At 36.7% G+C, this 19,980-nt stretch overlaps 1 protein-coding gene across 2 annotated transcripts in view; it reads right to left on the bottom strand.

The window, feature by feature from the left end:
* The window catches only part of POU6F2 (POU class 6 homeobox 2), a 308,147-nt gene that overhangs the window by 54,128 nt on the left and 234,039 nt on the right, over positions 1 to 19,980 (bottom strand). For both annotated transcript variants that reach the window (XM_084509804.1, XM_084509803.1), the window contains exon 6: positions 6,829 to 6,975. In XM_084509804.1, coding sequence (XP_084365930.1) covers positions 6,829 to 6,975 — 147 coding nt within the window. The remainder of the gene's footprint in view (positions 1 to 6,828; positions 6,976 to 19,980) is intronic.

Here is a 19,980-nt window from a genome sequence, read left to right on the forward strand (position 1 = left end):
TTGGTAAGGGGAAGGGGGAGAGCAGGGGAGGGGGGGAATTGTAATCTCCTCCACTTTAAGAATATTTAATTCAGTTCAGCAGCTGGCATGAACTACTTCATCCTAATATTATTATTATTATTATTTTTTTGCAGCTTTGGAGGAAAGTGGTGGTGTTTCTACTTTAAAGTTGGAGTCTTTGTCCAAGCAGGTTACCAGCTGATAATACTGTTTCTGCAACATTTTTGCAATCATTTTCTGATTCTTTTTTTCACTGTCCTTTTTTCCTTCCTGTGAGAAGGCTAGTTTCCCTCCATTAAGTATAGTGGCACCACGGTGGTTCAGAATTTCTTTTTGTTATGAGGGATTAATTGAGTATCACTTTTCCGCATTGCAGATGGTAACTGGTTTTTGTTCCACAAGTGTTTTTAAAAATGTGGATATCCAAAATTTATTAGTGATCACTGCCCATAACAGACAGAACAGTTGAGCTGGCTCTTGCCTTACTCTCTCTACCTGTCTATTTCAGTGATATTACCAAGTTGCATGACCTGAGACTTTGGTTCATAGATTTTCATATTTATGCCACTGTGGCTAAAACTGAGGTTAGACAAACTCAACAGTAAAATAAAGACACAGTCAGCAGGAGTATGTTAAAAGAATTATTTGTCTTTTGATTCAAATTCACATGGGAGGTAATTAAACAAACAGCCTCCTTGATGTTTAGCTGTGGGGAGAGGAAACCAATGGAAAAAAAAAAATCTTCCCTTACAACTGATCTTTGCTCATAATATGTGCCCTTTTCTTCCTGCAAACAGCTAAGCTATGTGTATTCATCTCCATGAAACTTTGAGGGTAAAAACAGAGAATAAGACTACACCCAGCAGAAATGTAATAAATTAATATGAAGGTGTGTAAAAACAGATTCTCCTGGCAATGGGTTTCCCAGTAAATGTTCTTAAATGTTATTATAAATGTTCTTAAAGTATTATAATCCCCCTCTCTAGCCATTCCCTCAAATTCACCTCTTTTATTATCTCGGGCTTGTCATGAAATTTCCTTAATACATACCAATCTGATACCACCTATTCAGATTTCTGTCAATCTTCGCGTTCGGAAGACATTGTTAGCAGCCACCATTTAAACAATTATTGTTTAACTTTTTGTGAGTACTATTAGATGTTGTGAGAGCTAAAATATTAGAGCTTAACATGTATTACAGTTGTGTGGCTGAAACAGATGTGGCCATGATAACAATTGTTAAGAGAAAAGGCTGATGGACATAGCACACCTGGAGAATAGTATGAATTAAACATATTCAGAAAGACTTTGGGAAGTGTTACTCATTACATGGCTTTGGGCCTCCTAGAACTTCTGGAAAGAATTGAAAAACAAAACCAAAACCAAACATCATCCTACTTTAAGTCCTATAGGGAGTCTCACCTTGCATTCCCATTGAGAGCTGCCAATTTAGTTCGTTAGTGTAAAAAAAAGACTAGGTCACATGTCTGTGTATAATCTACGTTCTTGGAGAGGACTACTAATTTTGTACTAGTGTTTACACTACTTTGCATAGCTCTTTATATTGACTTGCAGCTGTCAAGAGATTCTTGCATCTGTGGTTCAAGAACACTGGAAGTTTTAGAAGTAGCTTTTCATATGCATAGACTCTTTTGCTTGTCATAGCATGCTCTACCAGCAAGAAAAAGGAAGAACAATTGTAGTGTTGAACAACAGGGAAAAAAAAAAAAAAAGCAATGTATAACAACAAGGTAAGAGAAACAATGTGTTCGTTCCTTTGCTTGTATGTATACACAAAATTATACTATTGTCATTAAATATGTACTTCAAAGTGATTTAGCAGAAACAATGTAAATTCTGTAAAGGTACAAACCTCAATATCAGAATATGTTACTTTGATTTTGGGTGAAACCTGCTCATAATCAGCTGAAATAAAACTGAAACAAGAACTTAAAAAAAAAAAAAAAAAAATCTCAAATCAGTCTCCACTGTTTTTTTCTCATCAGCTTAACTAAATTGGATTAAAATACTACTTCAGATTTAAAAAATATTTTGTACTGGAGGTGAGATAGCCCCACTTCAGCATCACCAGAATAGAAGAAAAAAAGCTGAAATCACCATTTACCACACGATTTTGTAATCAGCTCACTCTTCAAAAGAAGGCAATGGCCTTGTATGTGGGAATGGATTGCTCCTAGCACCATGGCCTGTCATATACTTTTCAGATTGTGACCTCAACCACTTTAACTAAGGCAAGACAGCTGCTACACTTAGGACTGTAGATTCAGTTTGTAGGTAATTCTTACCATGAAAAAAAAAAAGTTACAGAAAATTGTGAAAGTAATACTATCTACGTGTACATATGTAATAGTTGGCAAGACAGAATTTCCCTTCTGAATGAGAGATACTTTAGTACTTTCCAAGCCAGTCCACAATGAGGACAATGCTATTTTTCAAAATCCTATTCCTTGTTTTTATTGCACATGACATATTGCATTGTATAGTAAAGTATGTGGTGACGAGAAATTCCCTGCTTATTTAATTGTGATCCTTCAATGGATTTGAAAGGAGGTGCTTTATTTCCATTTCTTTAATTTACTAGTTCTTTAGCTGATGATTTTATTAACCCTTGTGTTTGAGAACTGATGCTTAACAAAAAAAAAGAAGACAAAAAGGCCCTTGGCAGTATTGTGAAGGCCTGGAACTGAATAATGCACTTTAATAATGAGGGATAGAGCTATGGCTTTTGCTGATGGCTGTGACCGGCTCTGTGACCTGATTATGTCGCAGAGTGTCAGCAGCTGAGACACTACAAAAGGGAGCGCATCCCATCAAATCTATCTCCATTGTAATCACTCGCACTGCTGAGAGGCTTGTTAGGAGCAGGGAATCCATCAGGCCTCATTAGCACCGTTTACCATCAAGAAGCTCAAAGAGCAAATGTGTATCCTCTCATCAGAATAACGAGAACCAAAGTACTCCTACTATCTAATTGGACCAACAATGCCCCTTTCTCCATTTACTTTTCTGAGCTACTTGTGGATTACAACTCTCAAAAAGTAGTTATTTTTGTTAATTGCTAGGGGGGAGCTGTGTCCAAGGATTTTCATACGCAGAAGGTTTTCATACCTAAGTAGTAAGCCATAGGCACAGTGAAGGCTGAGTTCCTTCAAAGGCATTCTTAGATTATATTGATATCATCCCTATTAAATTCTCGTATGCGCTATACAATTACACCATGCATATACTGCTTTCCTATTAACCTACCAGAAAATACAATATATTCTTCTCCTTAACCACAAGACAATTCATATTGCCAACAGCTCTTATCATGCTATTTTGTTTTTAGTCTTTAAGTTAAAATTGGTACTTTGTAATTGCTGAATTAGAATTATTATTTTTTTCCCCTAATAAAAAACTCACACCTTTCTAAAAATGAAATTGAACTTAGTCAGCCTTGGTTAAAATGTGTTTGATTCTGCTGATATCAAGAGACTTACATGAATGTGACTAATGACAATTTAGTTCCATGTTTTAGTCAAGTAGAAAACTTGCTGGCAGATAGCATTTACAGTAACCATCAGCCATGTTTCCATATTTTCGCAGTTCATCTCCTTACACAGAAGCTAAAAAGAACAGCTAAAGTAAACATGTCGTGTACTTAATAGACAGTAAAACACTAAAACCTCTTAATATTTTCTTTCATTTGCAGAGAAAAAAAAGAAAAAAGAGTTTCTGGTTCCTATATCTCTAAAGAAGCCAAGTACAGAAACGGAACTGGGATCCTCCTATAAGGGCAGGCTGAAGCTGAGCGGGTGGACAGCTTCACTTTGAAATCAGTATAAATTGACAGGGTAGAATAGAGCATTTCTGCTACTCTTGCCTTTAAATTTAAGATATAAAAGTCCAGTCCTGCAAATGCTTCCTGGAAAGTGCTGAGGGCAAACAGAATGTAAGCAGCGTTACATGGGCCAATAGCTCTTCATAATATGCCTCTGAAAATGAAAATTTGATTTAGAGTCCTCTACCTGTACTATATCAAATTAATCAGGTGATATAGACGTATTATTCCAATGGATTAGATCTCTTTGCTACAGTGGTCTTGGGGAGCTCCAGTATTACAGTTCATATTGCCATTCAAAGGAAAAAAAAATCATACCTTCACTGTGAAATCAATAATTAAATTAATAACAAATATGCTATACAAATATTTGTTAATATATATAATTTTGCTATTTGGATTGTAAGGACTCCTAGACTACTGGGAATTAAGGCCATACCATATGTCATTTAAAAGATCATTTCCCTAAATTTGCCAGAGGATCTTGGATTTGACCTACAGCTTCATGTCTCCTGGGATTACTGATCACCATATATTTAGTCAGACAGATGGACATTTACAAGCCTTGACTTCCTATAGAAGGAGCAGCATATAACGACAAAGATTGCACATAGGAACAGTCTGGTAAGTCATCCAGCCTTGTATTTTCAAGAGGGATTTCCGGGTGTCACACTTGTGATTCTTTGAAGGAGGCAATTTTCAAATGGCAGATTCTTAACATATCATGGAAATACAGCTCCTTAACGACTCCTAGTAGATCATTAAAAAATGGAGGCATCCCAATTCACTTACACTCCCAATTTTGAAGAAATGTACCTTTCAGTTCTTGTTTAGTTGCTATGTTTTTTTTTGTTTGTTTGTTTGTTCGTTCGCGTGTTTTTCATTTGTACGGAATGTAAAAATATGGCTTTATGCTGAATATTGTAATATTATTGTAAAAATAGGGTTTTATGTTGCACAGTTAATATTTATATATATTGCAGTGAGGTCTCCAGTACTGAGTCAAGGAACATTTGTAAAAACAGCTTATAAAAATATAACCCCTTTTAAAAAGAGCTAGGCAGACAGATTCTGTAATTTTATCCTACAATAGAGGAAGATTCTTCCTTTGTCTTCTCTTTATCTGCAACCTGTGGAATTGCAGGACTTCATGTTTTGTGTAGAATAAACAAGACTCGGTCTGACTGAATTTGTAACTTGATTTTATGTAGGATTTTTTTTTTTTTAAGCATTCAATGAGTGTCCATACTTTATGTTTTCTGTGGAGAACACATAAGGGAAAAACTGCTGAACTACTAGTCTGGGTTTGTATCTTCAGCTCTTACAATGCACATTGGTGCCAAGTGCCTCATATGAGAGGTGATTGTGAACCACTTCTGGAGCACAGACAGAGACAAGCAGGCTTCTGGGTTGGAGCTGATCTGACTATGAGTTATAGGCATTATAACCAACTTTTCTTTCAAACCAATACCCCATCCCTCCAGAAATCTTAATAGGCTTTTGAGAGCCTCCATTTAAAGCTGGCTGCATAAAATGATCCTTTGATGAAAAGGGATTGAAACAAGGGTTAAAGTAGACATTGAAAGGTTATTGTAGAGGGCACATTGTTCATACAATCCTCCTTTAATATGTGTGGTGTGCACCTGCGATAAGATGATTCATTAGATAAGGCCTCACTTTGACAAGCTCCATCGTTCAACCCTCGGGGTAGTGATGGAACAATTCTGCACCCACCCAGTAAATATAACAAGGTCAGCATTTTTTTTTTTCCTGGGACTTGGAAGGGGATAGTAAAGCTCAGGATGCATCTTCGTTTATGTATTATGTCAAAAAAGAGGGTGGATTCTATAACATGCTGTCTTTTATTTTTAATGGGCCCAAACTGAAAATGTAGCCTCTGTTCCAATCAAATAACATGATGATAGAAAATTATTGGAAAAAACATATTCTTCATGCTTTTTTTCCTTCCACAGTAAATAGTGAGAGTAGAAACTAACCTTTCATATATTACACTAGCTGCATCATTGCAATAAATGTTTACAGGGCCTAACATCCACATAAGCACTGCTGGTATTACTGTACACCTAATTCTCCAGATATAGAATAATGACATACAAATTACTCAGTTACCTGGTCCAGTTTTAAGTTATATTCACAGATCTGTTACAATGTCTTTATGTGAAAAAAGTGTTTGTGTTAATTTAATTTCTGGTACCTGGAATAAAGAATGACAGTGGCCACAATATGAAAGCTACTTAAGAACGTTGCATCAATGGAGTTATTTACTTATATGAATTCAGATACATATCTTTCTGCAACATATTAAGACCAAAACTGAAATACTTCATAACAATTAAACACCTCCCAAATGCAGGTGGTACACGCTTTTACATAGTATTTACACAATATGCACAATTTATCTTTTAGATACACTCTAAACCTTGTTCAAATTTCTGTTTGAAAAATTCTGGAACAAACGTTTCTCCTAAATTTGCATTACAGACTGGCATATTCATTGCAAATTGTTTAATTTAATTAACAAGCAAACAAGTAAGCCACCCAGTTAAATCCATCATGGATACTTCATTATGATTTAATTGATGTTCCTTTACTGAAAATATTTAATACCTGTCTGTCATTAGGCCTACATAAATAGAAGAAGAAAGCTGGTACATTTGTTAAGAATCACAAGGTTACTGGGCTTTTAAATAACCATATTATCGCACTATTATGATGTTTTCTAAAGGCTGGATTTAAAAACAAACAAACAAAACCAATCCTTTTCTGTTTTGAAAAAGCTTTTTCTAACAGCTCCTAACTTCTTTCCAGTTCTTAGACTTTCCATTTCTTACCTTGTCTAGTAAATTAATATTTATTTATCTTCAATATGTGAACTTTTATATTGCTGTCATACAAGCAGAATTCATTTTTTCCCCCCAAGATCAGCCTGCCATCAGAATTCACTGTTATCTCCATCTTCTACTCACCTGTCCTTGTGCATTAGTGACGAGTTGACCTGTGACCCCCTGAAGACTGGAGAGGGCATTGCCAAAGGCCTGGGAGCTTGCTATTGAGCCCATGGCTGCTGCTGCTGCAGCCGCTGCTGCTTGACTTGCTAGTGGATTATTAACCAGCTGAAAAAAAGAAAGAAAAATCATGGTGAAACCTCTGATAAACACAGAAACAGAGTGCTAATTGGATAACGTACAGGTGATTGTGCTTACATGGGGACAAAAAGCCCTTTGTACTTCAAAAGATTAAGCAGTTTTGAGATGTTATGATGTTTTTGTCTCTTTGACAATGAATGCTTTAAAAAAAAAAAAAAGACATTCAATGTTGATATTGAAGAATAAAACTCTTTTATTTTTGTGCATTTTTCCAAATTTTCTTGAGTTATGCCTATTGTATTCCTTTAGATTCAACAATCTAATGCTACAAGTGTAGCAGCTTAATCCTGCTGTTAACAGCAATCACTGAAAAAATAGCATTTGATTTGAAGGGGAGTAGAATGTTTGCCTGGTAATATTCAAAACAGGGACTAACCAATGACTCCAGAAATGAAAAACAACAACAACAAATTAAAAACATTTCCTTTTAATTTATATAACTAAAGATCTGGTCTCAATGTCTAGGTAAATCAGTTCAGTATAAATCAGCTACAAATTCAAAAATGTCTATTTCCATTTGCAAAATCTACAAGAAAGATACTAAGCAAACTACTGTTTCTCAACTGCAAATGATTAATTACAAGACTGACAAAAGTTTTCAGAAAGTGAGCTGTAATGCCCTCTTAGTCTCTTCTACCTGGGTGTTCTATATAAAGCACAGAGCACACTCATGGCTTTCACCTTAGTGAAAAGCCATTCAGGTGGTGCTAGGAATACCAGGGAGGTACACTCATATCAGCACTTGGGTTTATCAGATGTGACAGGTGTACTCCCCTGTTGGAATGAAACATCCTCTGGGAAATGGCTCATTTACTGGATCATTGTAAGGTTTGTATTTCCCCATCCTTTTCTGAGAATTTTGAACCAAGTACACAGGGATGACCAAAAAAAAACAAACAAAAACACTGGGAGACATCACCCCTGACACCAATCAGAGAAACTGAATTCAACAGGCTGAAAATATAGCAAAGAGTGGGTTTGCTCCCTAAGAATCATTGCATTTTAGCAGAGCTTGCAAATGCACAATAGTGGAGTAAAGTAGACAGAAGTTTAATGGGGAAATAGTGGAGTAAAGCAGATAGAAGTTTAATGGGGAAAGAAGTATTGCGACAGCAAAGGCTCTTTTTCTTAAGCTGATGTGAAAACACACAAACTAACACAGGAAAACTTGACATTTGAGCTCAAATTAAAAGAATTTCTGAGTCTTAACATGAAAAGAAAATTTACAATCCTATAGAAATGGAGAGTCACAGACACCAGCAAGGGATGTGCTCTAAGACAAGCTCTGCTTCAAAATAGGCTATAAAAAATTAATCAGCGATTAGTAGATGTTTTAAGCATGTTACAGATATGAGTAGTGTGTATGTTATAGATGTTTAGAAGCCCATCAGTAGAAGATGTCAGATATGGTTATAATGTATGCTTATAAGAAACCTACTTGTCTGTTGGACATTATGAAATCTACAACAATTGATTGGTCATACATTAAAACATCTATTAATCATTCATTACCCCTTCATGAAGTATTTATAAATGGAACCTTGATATAAAGTGTTGCCTAAAGGGGTGCCTTGGGCACATCTAATCCCTCTAGAAATTGTAAAGTAAATAACTAAATAAAGATTAGTAGGAACTCTAGACAGAAAAGATGACTTTGTTGGAGAAAATATTTTGATTTGGAAAAAAAATGCTATGTTGTGCTCCAAAACCAGCCTGCTTCACTCCATGGGAAGAAAACCAAGCGGGAATAAAGCACAAAGGGGAAAACTGTAATGACTGTTTGATTAGCAGTCTTGATGAGATTTGAAAAGAGCAGAGATGGGCGCAATGACCAAGGCAAAGCTCAGTCCCTGAATGTAGAGTGTAGGCAATTGCACTGACTGCACAGGGTGTGAGCCCAAATGTAGGTGAATGCACTCCTCAGTGACTTGGGTGGTGTTGTCTGAGCACAGCAGTGTAATGCCAGATAACAGAATAGATAAACTACTCAGTCTGCTGTTCAAAACAGTGAAATTTCTTTATTGCACAAACTAGAAGTTGGTAAACTTTGCCTCCTCTATACCACTTCATGGCCATCAGTGGGACTTGGAATAACCAGTGTTACTAGCTGTAAATGCTTGGAGAAGAAAGTGGCAGCAGCCAGATTATAGGACTTTCAGAAAAGGCTGTCTTGTTAGGCACCCACAAATTACTGCACCTATGATCCTGCAGGATTTGACGGTAGGTATAAATAATAATCTTTGCATGGTTATCTGACATCAGCTAATATACTGGTGGCTATAGTTTAAAGCTTCCATAGCATATAGGAACAGTTATTTGGGATCATAAGCAAGCTTGTAAGTAAACTACAAAGGGTTAAAGCCTGTTAAAAATCAGACTGTCATCTCCTAGAATCTTCTTTCCATTTTTCTTGCTCCAGTTTTCAAAAACTGTACATTTTCAAATACAACAATAAAATTTAATTACAACAAACCCTGGAGACACTCAGGATTGCTTTTAGTTGCATCACAGAGATAAGCTACTTATTAAAAATGATGGCAGAGGCTATGATATGCATAGGTACCCTGGGTAGTACTATATTCCAGGAAAAATCACAGTGAATGGGCCAACTCACAGGGTAAGAGACTTCCAAACGCATATAAACCATCCCTTCGTAAGTCTGATTAAAAAGAGAAGATGCATTTTTATTTGAGTGCTTTGGGAAGCTGTTGACTGCAAGTTATGCTCTACTAAACTGACCCCTTCTATATCAAGAACAGATTGGGTATGGAGAAATCCATCTCATTTCATTACATCTGGACCTCAGGATAACTTCTGACATATTGTATCTTGCTCTTCTTTTAAATATAAAATCTCTGACTTGAGAGGTTTATGCCATTTCTTAATGCAGGTTGGATCCCTAAGAACATTTGCTTTAAATATTAGAACTATATTATGAAAGATCTCACAAAGAATCTTCCCATTTTGTTTCTGTATTTAAATAATGGTTTCATTTGGAAGGCTAACTTCTTTACAGAAAGGGTTGTGAGGCATTGGAACAGGCTGCCCAGGGAAGTGGTGGAGTCACCATCCCTGGAAGTCTTCAAAAGACGCTTAGATGTAGAGCTTAGGGATATGGTTTAGTGGAGGGCTGTTAGCGTTAGGTTGGAGGTTGGACTCGATGACCTTGAGGTCTCTTCCAACCTAGAAAATTCTGTGATTCTGTGATTCTGTCAATTCCAGTGCCCAAATTTCTGCCCCCAACCATAACAACAGGTAATAGTGATCTTAGTTTAAAGTGACAGGTCAGCCTTCTCGAGGATGCCTCTGCTAATGACAAGATTATTTGAAGAAGCAAACTTTATGATGAAGAATCTCATAATAACGAGAGTAGCTTCAGTACATTTTTCTGACTTCCCAAAGCTGAACGTTTGAAGGAAAGTTTTTCTGCTCTACCTCAGCATTAAACAGAAGCCATTCCACTGCTCACACAAATAAACTACCTCACACAAATGAACTCACACAAATAAAACTACCCTGTACGTAACGACAGGGGAATGAAAGAGGTGCTACTTTAAAGATCCTAAAACTGATGTGATGTGAGAGTTGTTAGGTTTAAAAAATAGTCTTCTAAAAGCAAAATATCAACAGAAGTGTAGTAGAGTCAATGATGTAAGTAGCTTCTTGAATGCCACAAGTAATTTTTTTCTCCTTCTTTTTTTCTTCCTATTTCTCTCCCCCCCCCTTTTTTTTTTTTTTTTTTTTTTTTTTCCCTCCAAAGCCAACCAACTTAGTATCTTGGTAAAATTACTGTGAGAAACTGAAAAACTGTCCTGCATTGTTGAATACAACATTGGATTTGATAGCCTAGGCAGCAATTTTACATTTCTCTTTAGAGGGCTTATCCTACCGAACTTTCATTCCATTCATTTGGCAAGCAAAGAACCAGTTTCACTGATTACAGTATCACTCATTCAACAAATGTACAGAGAAAAAACAAATGGTTTGGCTGATAAAATGAAAAGTCAAAACATTTCAGAATACCAGAGTAACACATGAGAAAGACAGACTATAACCTGAAAGGTAAGATCACTTTATGTAGTGCCAGTTTAAGAATAAAGTTATATGTTGTGGGTTTTCTAAAGTATGTTTATGAGAGCCTAAGAGTGAAGATATGCTATCTGAATGTGGTAACAGAGAAGGGAGAGACATATTGTGGAATAACAGCAGGTGTAACTTAATTTTACAAAAAGTATCTGTGTTTTTCAGGAAGGCTTTTAAAATTCTGATATTTCTGGATACCTCTTAGTGATGAAATTAGTATAGAAAAACAGTATATTTGACTGGGGACTGATAGAACCTCCATTTAGCACTGGAACAGGCTGCCCAGGAAGGTTGTGGAGTCTCCTGCTCTGGAGATATTCAAGGCCCATCTGGACACCTACCTGGGCAGCCTGCTCTAAGGAACCTGCTTTGGCAGGGGGTTGGACATGATGATCTTTCGAGGTCCCTTCCTACCCCTACAATTGTGTGATTCTGTGATTTCTTATATTCTCAGACAACCCTTTCTGTAGGAAGCTTCACTCAAGATCAGCTACATTTACCTAAACCAATGTTCTTCAAGGGACAGAAAAACTCTAATTTAAATACACCTTAGAAGTTGAGAAGAATTTAGCAATGGCTTTCAATCAGAAACACATGACAATTTTCTATTCAGACTATGTGAAAAATGAATTTTTATTAGCATTGCATTTGCTTTTACATGAACCCTTACCTAAGAACCTAAGTGAATTTTATCTGTTTAGATTATGAGAAGAACTACACATTAAAATCTAGTGGGTTTTATTCACATTTTTTTTCACAGCAGCTTGTGAGACAGATTCAGCAGTCATTTGGACTTAAGAAGACTGTTTCAAAATGGGCATAGGCTTCTGAGGGTGCCAACTTTCACAGAATCACAGAATCATCTAGGTTGGAAGAGACCTCCAAGATCACCTAGTCCAGCCTCTGACCTAACACTAACAAGTTCTCCACTAAACCATATCACCATATCCTAAGCTCTGTATCTAAACGTCTTTTGAAGACCTCCAGGGATGGTGACTCAACCACTTCCCTGGGCAGCCTATTCCAATACCTAACAACCCTTTTGGTAAAGAAGTTCTTCCTAATATCCAACCTAAACCTCCCCTGGCACAATTTAATTTTGTTACTGTGCTTGGCATTACCATCTGTATTGTGTGTAGGTGTCAGGGTTTCAGTAGTGAGGGAGCTGCAGAAGAGGAGTGGAAGAAGAGGAAAACATGAGGGAACACCAAGCTCAGAGGAAGCAGGAGGTGGAGGTGCTCCACAGTGGGGCAGGTCTCTACCTGCAGGAGCACTGCTGTCCTTGGAGGACTCCATGTTGGAGCAGATGGATATTTCATAATGGCATCTGCAACCTTTGGAGAGCATATGCCAGAGCAGTGGGAAAGTGTGAAGAGGAAGGAGCAGCAGTTATGGACTGACCATAACCTCTCATCCCCCTTCACTGCTGGGGTAGAATAGAAGGAGTCAGGAGTGAAGGAATATTGTTGAGCCTGGGAGAGGGGGAAGGAAAGTTGTTGCTTTAGTGTTTGCCTTTTTGTTTCTCAGTCTATTTTAAATGAAACAAATTATTTTTCCACAAGTTGAGTCTGTTTTGTCCATTACAGTAATTGGTAAGCAGTCTCCCTTTCTCTATCTTGAGCTATAAGCTTTCTCATCTTATTTTTCACCTCCATCCCACGGAGGTAGTGAGTGAGCAGCAGGGTGGGCCCAGGCTAACCCACCTGTATCCCCTTCCAGTCACTGCACACTATATCTAATAACAAGAGTACGAAAATATCTTCAACACCTTGAAGGTGTAGAAGCAGACCATTCCAACCTCAATGCCCATATACTTGGTTTCTAAACATGAATGAGTTGATGTGAGTACACTTTTCCTGGATGTCCCTAGTGGCTCTTCTGGTAAATTCATTGCATTGCATTGATATTATATTCCTAATTGCTGGTTATATTCCTAATTCTTTTCAATATGCATGTATACCTTGTACCAATTGATTGCTCCCTAGACCTACACTACATCTCAAAATTCCCAAAAGAATTAAAAAAAAAAAAAAAAAAAAGACACTGGAAAGAATGCTTCAGTTTAATCCTGGGAAAACACCTAGATGTCACAGGGATAACTGGCAAGTAAATACTTATAACAATCAACAGTAAGAAGACCACTTAGCCTTTATATAGAATTTTGCAGCTAATTTTTTCAACTACAGGTGCTTGAGTTCTGCATGCTTAATTTATCTTTAGTTCTTAAGCAAAAATAAGTCATATTTTCAATAAATTTGTGAGGATGCAGATCCCAAGAAATGAAAGCAAAAATCAATAATATGATGTAACATTGAAAGTAACATAAGCAACATAAAATAAAGTGAGTTAGTTTTATATAGAAGTATACTATGGTCAAACACTTTGGGGACTCTGTATGTTTCAGATTACAGTAAGAGACTTTTATTATTATTATTATTATTATTATTATTATTTTGACCCTCCCCCCAACTTTCTCTTTAGTTTATATAATAGGATAATTACAACATTTAGCTTTTATAAGTGAACATGGTCAAATGTCCAATAAAATGTCTGTCATTGAGCTTAATCATGCATAACTCTTCAAAAATATGCCCCAGCAGGCAAATGTTTGAAGCAAATCCCAAATTAGAAGAAAATATATCTGTCAACAATTGTTATTTCTAGCGTTGGGATACAATCAGCTTATATCCTATACTATACAATATAGTTATAATAACCAGACCCATATGATAGTGTGTGAATGTTTCAGAACTGCACAGGTCTACATTTGCAAATGCTTGCAGATGGTTAGAGTTCTAAATAGGTTGCTGAGACAGACATTTTACTATACACACATATATCAGATATTTATGTGTCAAATACATTTTACAGACAAGGATTCTGGAATATCTGAAAGCACTGACTGCCAGAGACACTTAAAATATCTGGTTCTCACAGATACTTAATGTGCTCATTATATACATTTATTGTGGCTGAGCTATTTGCTGTCTAAATCTATGCTGAATTTTCTATCAGCAATAAGTACTGATAGCAGTATCACTGATGCGACATGACTTGATTCAATGCAAAGTGACGCGACATGGGGTGATGGGAAGCACGCAGCACTCATGTGTACCCTGATATGGCATGGAGAGAGGAGGATGCACAAAATTTCTCACAGTATTGTGTCAAGAAGCTGGTCAAATTGGAACCAGTCTAAAAAAACTGCAATAAAAATTTACACTATCAAAAAAGACATATTTTTAAGAGAGCCATGGCAAAGCAAATGAAAAGCAGACTTCATTCCCAGATCTCCAGGAAAAAACTACTGGCAACATGAATAATGAAGAAGATATTAGGACGGAGTCAAGGAGTGAGTGGAAACCACCCTAGCCATTTTCATTCCTGCTCCATTAGTGATGGAGAGAAAAGAGATGAAAGGGATCCTATTTGGGTCTAATCCTATGAGATAAAGTGGAAGGTGTCATCATGTCTGAGCTTATGTCTTTTATATTTAAGAGAAGAGGAGAAAAATAAGCATGTATGTACAGAAAGGCAACTAAGATATTAGAAATATTGTAAATATATATAAGTATAAAGAGCAGCTGACTCCTTTAGCAATTGGTCAGTACTTGGAGACTACCCACAGACCCAGTTCTGTGGGTTTCCAGATGTCACATTTAGCACTTTCATTTACAAGTACAAAATATTCCTGATCCATACCAGCTGACACACACTGCTCCAGATTTAAATTATCAGTCATCTTCACCGAGTATGGCAAGCTGCCAATATATTTAAGCACTCTGTAAAACATTTATAATTGTATATTTTGTACATCACGTAAACATGCAGTAAATATAAGGAATTTACCTCATCTGGCTTGATGAAATTTTACAACAGTAGTAACCATAAATTGTATCGGTGGTCATGATAGAGGAAAGAATATTTAAAAAAAAAAATCTGAATTCTCTAATTTTCTGAAGTAGTTCCCATGTGTGACAAGGATGAAAGCAAAGAGCATGTCCTAAACTTTCTGAAAAGGCTTGCAACTCAGCTCATTTCAGGTTGATTAGTTCTTCGGTTCCTGTGTTTGTCTATTTTAGAATGATTTATCTGGTTTCTGAAAGATGCTTTCCCCACAAGAAAAATGGTTACTTCAGGGCTCCCTTGCTGCTAAAAAAAAATGAACTCTTATCAAACGGAAATTGCCATCTGTCTTCTTGGATAAGAGCCCAGCACTTGGGTCTCAGTGATCTAGCCTCTGTAGAAAGTGTATCAACCGTGAGACACCACAAATTAATCTCCTTAATCTAAAACATTTATTTGCCTTTAATTTGGATGTGTGAATGGCACGTGCACATGTAAATGTGACTATTTGCATATATAAAGGGTAACAAACCTATAAAAGTTAAAAATGCCATGTGAGGTCACACCATGAAAATATGAGACTTCACATTGTGTATTTGAGAAAACCTTTCTGAAAATCTTGTTTTACAATACAATATACAATCATGGCACACATGCCTGGAATGGTTTATTTGAATATTCATTTAAAAAAACACACTTTTAGGTGCAGACTTCCTCTTTTGCCTTTTGAAGAATAAATCCTACTTAATACTTAGGGACACATTTCTGACTGAGAACTTATAAAGGCTTCTTTAAAAATTCTAAGCCAGGTGCTCTGCAAAGACCCTCATTTTTGAAGCAGGAAATACATCAGGATTCGTTCATTTATTTATAATGCAATAACATCACTGAAAAGGTCTGTTTCCATGTAAGGCAAATGCTTACAGTGAAGCCTCACTGACTTGAATGTAAGCAAGATCAGATCTCTAAGTGGAATGATGTGGCATATTTTTCTGTTTGCTGCTTTCAGCTCTTGGCTTGGCCGTACTAGATTCATCAATCTGACAAAAAGTTGGAAGAACGGTGCAGATGACTTCTGAGTGCATTGCAAAGGTTGCTGGCAAAGATACAGATCAGTCCAAAATCCAGATCTGATTCTGAATCTACGCATCTAGAAAGTGGGAAGGATTTAATCCTCTGCAGTAACATCAGTTCACCCCAGTCAAAATGACTGTAACACTATAATTGGTGCCATGTGTTTGAGAAGTTCTCTCTCTATTTTTCAGGTTTGTGTGGAGGATATATGAGCTTTCAAGTCAGTTGAGAAACTGATTTTTAATTAGACATTTGAGTTTTGAAGAAATCTCAGTATACAAAGAGATTTGAGAAGTGTGAACAAAGTTGAAAGAAGTGTTTCATTTGAAAACCTTGAAGACAACATCACAGTTCTAATAAAGTCAATATAAGAGGTGAGTGATAGCCACTAAAACCAAGTAACCTAATTGGAAGTCTGTGTGAGAGGAGCAGGCATGCAAAAAATGGATGCTAAGCAGGACATTGTTAATGTTTTTCTTCTTGCAGTATTTTAGTATTTTATTACAGTTCAGAATGTCCAGTGATGGACTAAGAATGTGACTTCATTCAACTGCTTTCTGTCTGTGTGTCCATGGGGGAGTTACTGCTGCTACTCCTTTCTAAAGACAGAGCAAGGACCACTTCTGAACCTCTGCTCCCCCTTCACGTGTGTGAAGGCAACAGCATGAGGTGAATGTATTGCCACTCAGATGCTAGCAACCTTCTGCCACATTCACCTTTGGAAGGGCTTAATTTGTCTGTAAATGTAAGAAGCCACCAGCTGACACAAGACAGAATACGGGTTAAAAAACATTGTTCTACATACACACGCACATTGTTCTGTTTCTCATGAATAGTCCTGCTGTGTACATAGAGCTACATGTACCCTGGTAACAGCTGCGTATTTAATATGACAAAAATTGTGCCCTTAATGTACCTCCTACAGAAAAAGAAAGGCAGAAGGGTTAATAGTGTAATGCAGCCACATTTGAGACATTCCCTCCCAGGCACTTCCATCTGATTCAGTGTCAGCAAGAATCCTACTCCCCAGCTGAGCTCCAAGCCCTGCTTTAAGAAGCAGCGCTGCCAGAACATGCTCATGTGTGCTGCGTGGGGCTGGGCTGAGCTCAGCTGCAACTGGGGGATTCCAGGTTTAATTTTGTCAATGTTCTCCTGAGAGGTGCAGAGAACTCATTTACCAGTTATACGAGTTATTTTAAAATTACTGTTTGCCTTGAAAGCTTAATCTCCCTCCCGCCCCCCCACCCCTCCAATCCACCTAGTCCCACCTTTCTATGTTATGACTCGTGTTGTGTTTTTGTTGTTGTTGTTGTTGTTGTTGTTGTTGTTGTTGTTTGCTTCTGTAGTTTTCTGTGTGTTTGTGTTATGCATGTGTCCCTTTTACACCATGCTAGACTTTCCCTCTGCTTTTACTTATTTATTTTTTTTTCTCTGATCTCCTGTCTCCAGTCTCAGCCACTTTGTTCAAGTCACTCTGGGTCTGGTCACAATAGTTTTTCCATATGGGAGTTCGTGCAGAGCTGCAAAAGCAGCCCTAAATCTACTGCATCTGTAATGCTGCCATATTAATTCCTAATCAATTTCAAAGCTGTATTTGAAACTCATATATTTCACCTCAGCAAAATCAAAATAACATCAAGTTGCCAACAGCAAATGAAACTTGGAAATATAATTAAAAACATATAGGCTAGCAATGTATTGTTTCTGAGGTCTTTGCAATTGCCACGGTGCTAGGCACTATAAATTGATGGCAAGAGGGTATATGAAACTGAGATCCTCTTATAACAAAAGCATAGCTCCATATTGCTTGAGGTAACAGAAGAACTGCTGGTAGCTGAATGTGAGTGATGACTGCAAGTATAAACTGAGGTTTTTTTTTTTTTTTTTTTTTTTTTTTCCTGCAAGGATCAATTCCAAATTGGTTAAAATCTAAGGCTGAGATTCTGCAAGGACTGGTTGAAGTTAGACTGCAAGCAAGTTCTAACACAATCCTGAGCGACCTCAAGAGTGTGTGTTAGCATGTTCTTGTGACTGTGATCTGTGTGCTTCACAAAGATGGGATGTGACGCACCCCATGTTATACATGCAATTACACAAAATCACATGCAAATATTAATTTGCCCCTATGCTGATAGCACTGTATTTTAAACAAAAGTCATGACAAGATTTAGTTCCTATCATCCTCTTTTTCGTATGAAGAATGTCAGAAATAATGCCTGTGTTATTATTCAGTATCTGCTACTGGCTGAATGCATAGCCCGGGGAAAGTCTAATTACCATTTACAATAAATAATTTCCTCCATATTTATTATCAATGGAAATCTACTCATAGACATTCAGCCAAGGAATTCTGCTATATGGGCAAAAATATGTACTATCTTTTTCAGCAGCAGCTCAGCTTACAACCGGAATGTCTGTAGCTTTTTCATTAAATTCATTATTGCCTTATTGTACCTAGACTCTTGTTCTTCCATAAGGCACTGTCAATAGACAGACAGATGAATTCCTTCATGTTCTAAGTATTTTCTACTTTTATCTGTTGACCAGATTCACAAAATATTTATGGGCCCTGTAGCAATTCTTGTGCTTTACAAAACAAGTTTTTTTTTCTTTCTTTTTTTCTTTTTTGTTTGTGTGCTAAAAATAAGGCAAGTTTTATGTTCTTGGTCTGATCCTGATTTCTCTCCACACTGTTATAAATGTGGTGTAATTTAATAAGGTTAGTAGAGTTGTAGTTTAGTAAAACAGAGGTAACGACTATCAGAATCAGCCCCTTTAATTTCTTATAGGTTTCACATCTGCTGTAAGAGGGGAATGACACTCTTATGTGAAATTCTGGAAATAGATAATTAAACTGATATTTTATTTAGATCAAATATTTGCACCAGAGGACCTTTTTTTTTTTTTAATTATTTTTATTTTTAATTTTGGTATTTAGGCCACTGTATATTACAGAAGCCATCAACTGAAATCAGAAATCAAAACATTCGAAACATTTATACCTACAGCTGTGAAATGAATGGATTTTTCTATTTGCAGACTCAAAAATCCCCTCCAAAAACTCTACTCACCCCCTCAGAAAAAGCCCCAAAACAATAACAAAACACAGCTCAGGTAGACCTGGAATGAAAAAAAAAAAGTGGGGGATAAACTGTAGGTCACCCAAAACATTTAGTTCAGAACAAAATGATGTCTTAAAAGAAAATTTAAAATGGATCACCCTCACAGACAGGTGTTTTGTGATTGCATGGAAATACTTCAAAGAAATAATTCTTACATGCCATTTTCCTAATCTCATCCATTTTTGGCAAGAGAAGAACATATATGTATTTCTAACTATTTGCCAAAATATTTTTTTGGAAAATGTGCAGTCTGTGGATCTCTTTGTACCCATTGGTATAGGTGGGTGCACTGGTAATTCTGTCAGTAGAAGGGGTAAGACAAGGATCAAAACTTTTTTTTTTTTTTTTTTTTTTTCCCCAGGCAATCCAGTCAGAAAATATGGTTGTTCTAGTGCACTTCAAAGAATGCAGAAACTGTGATGAATGTAGACCAACTGCAATTAAGACAGGACTCAACTACACCTATCATTCATATTACTTGTACATGCAATAATAATTATAAAATAAAAACCAAAACAAACAAAAAACTCCTTAAAAAATACAAGATATGTGCTATTTGCTTTCAGAACTTAATGCTGAGTACATCCCCTTGAAAAGAGAAATTTCACAGTAAATTTTACTTGTGATGAATGAGTCCCTGTTGCTTTTTTTCCTCTCCCACATTCCTCTCCTATTATTCTGCTTCAAAGTACTTTAATGCTCAGCTTTAGCTTTCCTTGAGAGTTAATGAGAATATCTTCAAAGTTTGTTTAAACAGATACAGTTTCCCTAATTTCAGCACGCCATGTTCATTTCTATCAGGCTTGAACATAAGCCCACTGATTATTAAGAGGCAGTATGAACCAAA

Source organism: Aythya ferina (genome assembly GCF_964211825.1).
Source record: "Aythya ferina genome assembly, chromosome: 2".
Classification (NCBI taxonomy): domain Eukaryota; kingdom Metazoa; phylum Chordata; class Aves; order Anseriformes; family Anatidae; genus Aythya; species Aythya ferina.